This window comes from Phaseolus vulgaris, chromosome 5, assembly GCF_000499845.2.
Source record: "Phaseolus vulgaris cultivar G19833 chromosome 5, P. vulgaris v2.0, whole genome shotgun sequence".
Taxonomy (NCBI): domain Eukaryota; kingdom Viridiplantae; phylum Streptophyta; class Magnoliopsida; order Fabales; family Fabaceae; genus Phaseolus; species Phaseolus vulgaris.
The window spans coordinates 11,491,146-11,501,791 of record NC_023755.2 but is presented as its reverse complement, the minus strand read 5'-3'; the positions used below and the strand labels follow the sequence as shown (position 1 = coordinate 11,501,791).

At 34.9% G+C, this 10,646-nt stretch overlaps 2 protein-coding genes across 2 annotated transcripts; one reads left to right on the top strand and one right to left on the bottom strand.

The window, feature by feature from the left end:
- The first annotated feature begins 1,023 nt into the window (after positions 1-1,023).
- On the top strand, positions 1,024-3,068 carry LOC137835145 (ABC transporter G family member 10). The gene has a single exon (XM_068643506.1). It carries the CDS (start codon positions 1,104-1,106, stop codon positions 2,937-2,939), a length of 1,836 nt encoding a protein of 611 aa, XP_068499607.1. The 5' UTR covers positions 1,024-1,103; the 3' UTR covers positions 2,940-3,068.
- A 1,090-nt stretch (positions 3,069-4,158) lies between these two features.
- LOC137835144 (protein DJ-1 homolog A-like) lies at positions 4,159-7,976 on the bottom strand. Its single transcript, XM_068643505.1, has 7 exons — positions 7,522-7,976; positions 7,025-7,174; positions 6,752-6,937; positions 5,466-5,546; positions 5,076-5,276; positions 4,855-4,995; positions 4,159-4,488 (listed from the first exon to the last, which is right to left on the bottom strand). Exons 1-7 carry the CDS (start codon positions 7,867-7,869, stop codon positions 4,282-4,284), a joined length of 1,314 nt encoding a protein of 437 aa, XP_068499606.1. The 5' UTR covers positions 7,870-7,976; the 3' UTR covers positions 4,159-4,281.
- Between the last annotated feature and the right edge of the window lie 2,670 nt (positions 7,977-10,646).

Sequence of the window (10,646 nt, the reverse complement as noted above, 5' to 3'; positions counted from 1 at the left end):
ATCTCTAATTCAATTCAATATCCTTCTATTTATGATTAGGCTTCTTTTCATGATTGCTACACCTCAACCCTACCATTGTTGGATCAATTGTCACTGTGTTCCTTGTACACGTTATAATATCTTTCTATGCTTCAAGAGATCTAAACTATAAAAATGTAGGGTTTGACCAAAACGACGTCGTTTACTACATTGCGCGCCCAAGAAAGGCGCATTTAATTGAGTTTATGATCGAAACGAAAATTTGAGTAATTAACTAAACAAATATTAGAATAATGCTTCCGTCCCAACTCAATATATAATTCAATCAGAGTTTATCTATACCAGTTTTTTATCCATTATTCATAGTAAAGAATATTTAATTAAATATTTTTATAATATTATTTTCTCATCATTAAATATATTAACAATTTTATAATATTATTTACGTTTCAATATTTATAAATAATTATATTTATGTACGTAGTTTAATCAGGTGTTGATGGTCAACGGGAGTACATTTTTCCGAGGTAGATAAATTAATATGCAAAAAGATAAAGTTTAAATATTAATTGAGATAAAAATAAAGTTTAGAAGTGAAAGACAAAAGTTCGTAAAGAGAAGTAAAGTTTACCCATTCATGGACATTAAACTGAGAAACAAGGAAATTAAAACAGAAAATGCTGAATCATATGTGAAGAGAATTGCAGTTAACTTGCAAAGCTGAATTTGATAACTTTGATCTTCCACCAACTAAACTCTGAGCTGCTTGCCTCAGCATGTGGGGCAGATGGTGGGGCAACCAAACACTCACACTGAACAGTCAATGTTCAGCTCACCAGAAAAAACCTTTCTATGCTTACTTTCTATCTTTCTTTGGCTTTCTTGAAGCACTGTAACTCAACCAAACTATTTCCAAATGCCACACACCAATTGAAGTACAAGAGTACACCAAGTCAAGCCCTTTGTCCAAACACTCAAACCCCATTTGCATTACAAAACCTATAACTGGCACACAGTTTGGTGGGTTAGTTCATCTTCCTATCTTGCTCTCTATCTCCTCTTCTGCACATAACATAGCCAATACATGCATTTCTTCTCTCACTTTGCATGCATACAAACGCACAATGGGGTCACCATTCAGGCCAATCTCATGCACCAGAAAAACTCCGTACAGAATAGAAACCAGGAACTTGTCATACAAGTTGTGCAGCCAACTTGATGAGTATAGAAGTCTTTGTTTTGGTTCTAGTCCAGGGAGAGGTGCCAAGTTCATTTTGAAGGATGTGAATTGTGAGGCAAGGCCAGGGGAGCTGACTGCTATTGCTGGTCCTAGTGGAGCTGGAAAAACCACACTGCTTGAGATTCTTGCAGGGAGAATATCTCCGTGTAATAAAGTGTCTGGTCATGTGCTTGTCAATCATAGGCCTATGGATGTGAACCGGTTTAGAAGAACATCAGGGTATGTGACACAAGATGATGCTTTGTTCCCTTCACTGACAGTTAGAGAGACACTCATGTATAGTGCCATGCTGAGGCTTCCTGGGGGAAGAAAAGTAGCTGCCGTCAGAGTTGAAGAGTTGATGAAGGAGCTTGGGTTGGACCATATTGCAGATTCAAGAATTGGAGGTGCATCAGACCATGGTATATCCGGAGGGGAAAGGCGTAGAGTTTCCATTGGTGTGGACTTGGTTCATGACCCTGCAGTTATTTTGATTGATGAACCAACTTCAGGGTTGGATTCAGCATCAGCTCTTAATGTAGTCTCATTGCTTAGACTTGTGGCGTTTAATCAAGGTAAGACAATTATCTTAACTATCCACCAACCTGGTTTCCGAATCTTAGAGCTGTTTGATGGCCTCATTTTGCTGTCCGATGGATTTGTGATGCATAATGGATCATTGAATCTTCTTGAGGCTAGGCTCAAGTTAGCTGGGCACCACATTCCCGACCATGTCAATGTCCTTGAGTTTGCTCTTGATGTCATGGAAAGCTTGGTTATTCATACTTCAGAATCTGGGGACAACCAGTTTCTGCTCAAAGAGAACCAAGATCATAAAATGAGAATGCAGTACTCTAAGGTTGCCAAAGTAAAGGCAATTGCGTATTCAAATTCTCCTATGGAGGAGATTGCAATCCTGGGACAAAGATTTTGCTGCAACATATTCAGAACCAAGCAACTATTTGTCACCAGAATCCTACAGGCCATAGTAGCTGGTTTTATTCTAGGGAGCATATTTTTCAATGTTGGCAATCAACAGAGTCATGCAGCATTGCAAACAAGAAGTGGCTTCTTTGCTTTCAGCCTTACCTTTTTGTTATCATCAACAACAGAAGGCTTGCCTATTTTCTTGGCTGAGAGAAGAGGTTTTATGAGAGAGACCTCTGGAGGAGCTTATAGAGTTTCTTCCTATGTTTTAGCTAATGCCCTTGTGTTCCTTCCCTTCCTTCTATTGGTTGGTCTTCTGTACTCTACTCCAGTTTATTGGCTTGTAGGATTAAGGAAAGACATCGATGGTTTCCTTTACTTCTCCGTAGTGGTTTGGTTGGTTCTACTCATGTCGAATTCTCTTGTGGCTTGTTTCAGCGCTCTGGTCCCAAATTTCATCCTGGGGAGCTCAGTAATTGCAGGTCTAATGGGGTCTTTCTTTCTATTTTCAGGGTATTTCATATCTGAGGAAAAAATACCAAGTTACTGGATTTATATGCACTATTTGAGCCTATTCAAGTATCCATTTGAGTGTCTAATGATAAATGAGTATGGGGGAGAGCGAGGGAAAACGAGGTGCTTAGAAATTAGCAACGGAAAATGCATACTACATGGAGTTGAATTCTTAAGACAACAGGGTCTGAAAGATTCACAAAAATGGAGCAATTTGCCTGTAATGTTGAGTTTCATAGTGGGATATAGAGTGCTTAACTTTTTCATTCTTTGGTTCAGATGCTACAGGACAAGAAAATAGATCAGATTTACAAACAGTATTATTAGGTACTCGTTACAGTCCTTCCACGGATTTTCATTGTTTTTTAACCAATGATAGTGCATAGTTCATATTTATATGCAGCAAAAATCTATCACTATTTGTCCCAATAAAAAAAAGGCTATCAATTTTTTTTTCTGATTCTTCTTTATTTTCCATACTGCTATGAGCTCCTTAACGACCTCCTAATGTATAATGCAACTATTTGCACGCAATACTTACAGTGCTTTATATTCGAAGCCGAATAGTGTATACTTAAACTATTAACTCAAGAACCAGAATGATAGAAACTAAAAATGATTATTCAGTTTCTTTTCTTCACTGCAGAACCGAGTTCACTTACCAACATCGGAAAGTAACCGATGCATTACGAAAATGTAGTTGCAGACAATTATAAACAGAACATAACAAGGGCATATGCATTGAATATTTAACATCATGGACGGATTGAATATTCAATGTTAGTTCAAATCAAGGGGGGGGGGGAATCCGGTGACACAATTATAAGTCACAAACTCACCTTTCCAACCTCAAAATTTCAGTTACTAAAAGGGCAACTACTCTTTTTAAGATTCTCGGAGGTGAACATCCATCAACAACAGAATCTGCAATTTTTTCCCCTCGGGTGTGTTAGTCCAGCAGTCTATTAAAACTATGCATTTTTATTTCATGCTTTCATTTTATTTCTATCTGTACAACAAAATCGCTTACTTCTTTTAAATTGTTTCCTGATTTCAAATATTTGTTCAGAAAAAGTTGAAAACACTCTTCAGACTAGTACAAATCTTTAGAAACAGATAGAATACCAGGTATCATGACGGTATTTTTGGAATGGCAAAGTAAAAAAAAGGCAAATGCTGCATAACTCTGAGCCTAGCTCTAAGTTGTATATTTTTATTTGTAAGGTAAAACGTAGATTCAACCGAAAACAATAAAGAAAACCAACATCGCCCTGTCTAAACCAGCATTATAACCACGGCAAAGATCCAGTGAAACTCTCCCCTCCCAATTAAGTAAGAATGGTGATATATTAACTATCCCATCTTGACAAGTCTAATATGACATATATATTAATATTTTTATAATTAAAATATTATTATTATTATAATAAGGTTATCTTGGATTGTCAAAATATATTTTTTCTTTTAAGTAATTTAGATTCCGCAACATATGAAAAGCAACTATGAAAGAGAAATCAAAGTTACCAACAACCACTTATCTTGCGTTTTTAGAACTCAAGGTACAAGCCAACGAGAAATACTCAATTATTCATACACAAATATATAATAATGCATCGGTACAAAAAACTTGGCATTCAAAAATCCTACGGGCGCCCGAACACTACTGCCTTTGCAAGTTCTAGAGCTAACTTGCGTCCAAACAGCTTCTCCACAATAGCTAATGCAAACTCAATGGACGTTCCTGGGCCTCTACTGGTAATGAGATTCCCATCAACTACCACCCTGTTTTCTACTTCACTCTGATCAGATAACTTGTTGCACATTGCAGGAAAGGCAGTGGCCTTTTTACCCTGTATTGAAGAAAATAAAGAACCATGTCTCAAATTAACACCATGGTGCAATCGGAAAAGCATAGATTGGAAATAAAGTTTAAAGAAATATTTAGGCCAATCAAGCATTTTATAACACCACAAAATAATTAGAATGAAGACTCCATGGGGGAATTAGGGGAATTAGCAACAGAGTGTCTCAATGAACTTGAACATTATGTGCAGCTTGTCATGCATGCCTTTCTAAACCTTGCTGATTGTTGCAGGCCAAGTGGCCAAGTTGATTACGGAAAACCAAACCAGATGCATCTAAGAGAATTGCACGTATATTATTGTCATTTTACTGAATCATGCTTATGATCACAGATTGACCCAGAAAACAAATACCTTAAGCAAACCATGGGGCTCCAAGACTAAGGCCGGGGATGCACAAATTGCTCCATAATATTTGTTTGATTCTCTTTGTTTTTTCAGCAAATTCACCAAGGTTTCTGAGTTTGCAAATGCTTGGGCACCACCAAGTCCACCCTGTAGAAAATTGAATATATACGCAAACTAAATGTTATGTACTAATTCAATACATCGACAAAAATAAGAAGCCACCTTACAGGTAACACAATAAGGTCATATGAAAGTTTGGCTGCTTCGTCAAGGAGCATGTCTGCCTCCAGTTTAACTTTGCGTGATGCCACAATCTCTAGTTTATCCTCAACAGAAGCAACCACAACATTTGCCTTTGCTCTTCGCAGCATATCAATGATGATCACAGCTTCCATTTCCTCTGAACCATTAGCAATTGGTACAAGAATCTGAAAAGAAGATAAGTGCAAGTAACAATGCATGTCAAAGTTACAAATCCAATGACAAAATTTATCTTTGAAGGGTGCATACACACTCCTTCCAAAGAAATTCTAAATAATGATAGATAGTCCAGTTTTTTTTCAGAGATATTATTTTCAATGGACAGAAATTCTGCAGCAAAAATGTCAAAATCTCACCTGGGGTGGATTGTCAAATGTCCACTGCACTGGGTTAAACTCCTTGAAAGTATGTTCATCATCATGATTGGAACGCATGACCTGAACATTCAATTACACACAAACCTGATGAGAGAAAGGAAAATAATTTACATCATAGCAAGGATCTGATATAATAAAGCATTAAAAAATAGCACTTTTATTGTATGTCAAAAATTCAGCAGTAGAAGGCTCAATGCACCCATGTGCAACAGTTCACTCATACATTACCAATAAACTTATCTTACATGTGATAAAAATTGTTTTTTCTTTATTTGGTTCCACCCCAGGGAAGGAAGAGGGCCAAGAGGGTGTGCTCTCCTACAAAGTCTTTACTGTTAGACTTCAACAATGTAGCACAAACATGTGTTGCGTTTTTCAGTTCTGTCTAACACTCAGTTCCCATCCCTGTTTCTGTGGATATACATGTCTGCATGTTGACATTAATAGAGCAGAGCAGAGCACATCTAGCTTCAGCCAGTTATGAACACTCAATGTTTCAATTCCACGGGTGTCCACCTTTTGTAATTAACCACAAACAGCTCGGAAAAGTTACAGTATTAGACCTTTGGAAAACTCAAGCACTTAACTTTCAAAGAAGCTCTCTTTTTAAAATTTTCCCAGAGCTGAAGTACATGAGTTGGTTTTAGCTTTTGGGAGAAGCTCAATTCATTTCACTACCTAATTTTTTTCTTCTATTAATATTTATGGAGAAATTTATCCAAATAAAACCTTAATTATAAACCACAACAACTTTTTTTTAGTATATTTTTCTCTACCTGGTTTCAGCAGCAAAATCATCTTTGAGATGCAGACAAAGCCTCAAATATGTTCATAAATGGAAATCTTTTCCTGGAATTATTATCTTCAAATCCCAATTCCCAGACCTAACACATACCTATTTTGATTTCCAGATATCACAAAACATGCTAGAGAGGGTTTCCCAACCATATTAATTCCCCCGGATACTGACAGATTAGACATATTATCAGTTATAAGTAGACATCAAGGTTGTAGATATAAAAAGGGTATCAGGCTATCAGATGATAGCATGAGAGGAGAGATGAACTAACCATGACCATTTAATTTTACAATGATGATGATGATGATCAATTTCATTTCAATCTAATCTGATCACCCACATATAATATTATAGTTTAGATTAATTCCTCCCACCAGTCACCTGAAATGCAACACGTTGGTGTATACTACATTTCTTTGCATTTAAAAAATAAATAGAATTGTCAAGGCACGAATTAAATCCTCACCAGTGGGCCAGCAACTTCATCTGCTTTCTCTTTTCCAATTAACTGCTCAATCAGCGCAAGAGCAAACTCCATGGTAGTTCCCGGAGCTCGACTGGTCACTGCTCTGCCATCCACCTGCACCCTAGACTCGACAGTAGTGGCTGCGTAAGAGGCCAATTTCTCCATCAATGCAGGAAAACCAGTTGCCTGTCCAACAACCACACACACAGAGTCACAAAAACCATCACCACCAGCAACACAACATAACAAAGTGGATTGCAAAGCAAACTTTACCTTCAATCCATTCAGCAAACCCCAAGGTCCAAGCACTACCGCAGGAGCAGCACACACCGCAGCATAAAGCCGTCCTTCCTCCACATGCTTCTTCACCAATCCCTCCAAAACCTTACAGTCCCTCAGATTTTCAACACCCGGTATCCCTCCCTACACACACAAATAACAACAATAATTAGTAATCGTCAGTTCTTACCTTCTAAAAAGTGTTTAACAGAGATGCTTTGGCAGTGTAAATACTTTTACACTGTCAATTAATGAGAAACTATTATCATACTTTGTGATTGAATCACACACACACGCATGACACTCTTCATGAACTCAACGATGGACAAATTAGGATTAAATCTAACAATGATGAAGACAAATTAACCAGTCAATCAATCCATGATGTTAAATAACAATTTAGAACTAATAACTAATCAATAAATGGAAAACGTCTTAAATTCGATTATCAACGCTAAACACAATCTCTCGAAAGACAGAGGGAGAGGTACAGGGATGGCGACGAGGTCAAAGGAGGTGCCGGCGACGTCGGAGACGGAGGCGTCTGCGAGGATCTTGACATCGTGGCGAGCAAGGACGGAGAGGTTGGCGGAGTCAGAGGCGACTGTAACGTCGGCGCCAGCGCGGCGGAGGACGTCGACAATGATGACGGCCTCCATGGGCTCGGAGCCGTTGGCGATTGGAAGCAAGACCTTGTGAGAAGTGGCCATGAGAGCAGTGGAAGAGAGTGAGGGAGTGAAGAAGGAGAAACGATTGTTGTTATTGTTGTTGAGTTTGGGTTTGGAAGTGAGAGTGAGAGAAAGTGTGTGAGGGAAGAATGGTATCTGACGCAATGCCATTTGTGCCTTCTTTTTGCCCTTCTTCTTCAGACGTGTCCCTTCGTCTACGTGTCTCCTTCATGTTGCCTTTTCTATATCCTCTACTTTCACATGCTATGCTACTAAGTAATTTATCGATCATGAACACGATTCTGATTAGGTAATGAAATCGTGAGGTCGTGCATTGTGAATATGATTTCACTATACTTTTAATACATCTAAAATTATATGTGGGGATGACAATTATTAAAATTATATTAAGTGAGTATGACTTCAAGTTAATTTTTTTTTTCAAAATTTTGTTCGTTTTTTTTTTAAGGAATAATTAATTAAATAATGAAAATTTAAACAAATTTTTTATAAAATTTAGTTTATAAAATTTGAATAAATTTAGTGATTTTTAATTGAAAATTTAATTAAAAATCCTACTTAAAAAAATAAACCTTAAAAAAACGTCATACCTAAATCCTAATTCGAAAATCGTAAATCCTAATAGTAAATCCTAAAAAACCTTACATTAATAACTATAAACACTAAACCTACATCTTAAAATTAGAAAAACCTAAACTATAAACTATAAACCCTAATGTAACCATAATCAATCGTAAATCATAGACAGTAAAACATAAATCATAAAACCTTAATCCTGAAATCATTAAATCGCTAATCATTAATCCTGAAATCCTAAAATCCTAATCCGAAAAACCTAAAACATAAAATTATTTTAGATATGAATGAAATAATACTCCATTATTCAACAATATGTAATAAAATATTGATTGACAAATTGTATAATATGTAGTAAGTTATTATTTATATTTCATTTAAGTGATTTGTTTTTAATATGTGTGTAAAGTTTATTGAAATTACTTTCAATTAAGACATAAAATTAACAAATAAATTCTAAAATGAAGTAAATAAATTGCCATATAGAAGTACATAAATATTATAACACTTCACATTCTAGTATTGTATTGTTTCTATGAAGAATTTGTGTGACCTTCATTCCTATAATAAGAGTATTTATCTGATTTATTTCGAATGGGTTCATCTATTTTATTATGTATACGAGTTGTAGTTGGTCTTCCAGACTTCTTATGTCGCATGTGAGGGTCAATGATAAAATTCGATCTCATATAAGTTTATCAATTATCTTCGTTTCAAACTGGATGAAATTGAACTTCGTAAGCCTTGTAAATATATTGCATATTGTATATAGGGTCAATGAATGTCGTTGGTCGTAAATGACATGTCAAACAAACAACGATAACATGAGCACATAAAAGGCGAAGAGCTTGAAACTCCCAACAATCGCATCATCATTCATTTAGCATCACTATGTATGAAATAGGTCGGCGTCGAAGCCGGGGAGTGGGTTGCTCTTAAATGTCAAACTTTGAATTTTCTCTATTATACATTTGCACATGACACATAGCATATTGTCGTTGATTTGTCTGTAGTAAAGCAATAATATCTTCAGGATATTGATGGTCAACTCGAAAAATGCACTTTGTCTTGGTTTCTCATTCAACAAACCAAGATTTGATTCTTTCAAAAGTTGTCTTGAAAAGAGAACAAATGGGTAAGGATCGTGTTCCCTCGGAAACCACCACATTTTTTTCCGATACTTAGGAAACTATTCTTTTTCTATAATTATATTTAAAGGACAGTTAGGATCGCGTGCAGTCTCAAAGTTTGTAGAAACTTCATGCGGAATGCACCTATTTTCGATGGTGAATCCATACTGTCATTTCGAATTAACCTTAACTACATATGACTGTGAATCGAGTTATCTGGTAATATTTACAATTTATAGGAAGTATAAATTATGTTTGTTTACATGATTTGTCATCTCAAATTTGAAAAATGCAAAATAGTAAAATAAAAGACGTCAAATAAATCAACAAAACTTGGAGTGAGATAGAAGAATTTTTGTATGTTACATGACTTCAAAGAAGGAGACAAGCTTATTTCTGAGGCAGAAGTTAACATACCAAATAATAAAATTTGACTTATTCGCATATTAGGATGAATTCTTTTTTACTTAATTGTTTATTGTTACTTATTTTTCTTCAAATTTGTATAAATTTGTTGATATTTGAACAATTTATTTATTTACGTGTATTATTTATGTTTATTTCTTGTTTATGCTAATTTCACTATGTTTAGGTTTTTTTTTTTGGTATATACAAATTTTGTATTTATTTCTTATTTACATTTATTTTTATTTATATGTATATATATATATATATATTTAATTATATAAATTTTATTCTACTTCTTTATAATTCATGTTGTACATGGTAATTAAATTTATAAACATTTTCATAGGTACGGTTAATTAATTTAAGTATTTATATATTTTTATAAAGCTTATTAATTAATAATTCATATATAAGTAATATATAAAATTTGTTATTTTAAAAGAAATCAAAACTTAATAAATAAGTAATCGTAGTTCATTTCCCGTGCACGGGTTAAAAAAACTAAAACTAGTATAATTACAAAAAATATGTTTTAACAGAATAAACATAATTAATGCACATCACCTTTTGAAACAATAAACTTCAATTCTAGAAGTAGTTTACAAGTTATGTTTTAACAAAATATATATAGAGTAAATTTCCATAAGAAAAAAAAACACAACCAAATTGAAATCCCAACATAACTTTAAAAAGAGCATTGGATGTTACAAACCTGATAGAAAAATAAGGCAGATTCCCCCTGCATGAGATTCAAATATAATATAAGCAACGGAAAAAATCAAAATATCCTTAATGAAATGAAAATTAGGGTTT

Excerpts from the sequence above, each read along its gene's own strand:
- LOC137835145 (XM_068643506.1), top strand. The coding sequence starts at position 1,104 with ATGGGGTCACCATTCAGGCCAATCTCATGCACCAGAAAAACTCCGTAC.
- LOC137835144 (XM_068643505.1), bottom strand. The coding sequence starts at position 7,869 with ATGGCATTGCGTCAGATACCATTCTTCCCTCACACACTTTCTCTCACT. Across the intron at positions 6,938-7,024 it reads GTTTGCTGAATGGATTGAAG|GCAACTGGTTTTCCTGCATT; the intron begins GTAAAGTTTGCT and ends GTTGTTGGACAG. Across the intron at positions 4,996-5,075 it reads ATGACCTTATTGTGTTACCT|GGTGGACTTGGTGGTGCCCA; the intron begins GTAAGGTGGCTT and ends AATTTTCTACAG.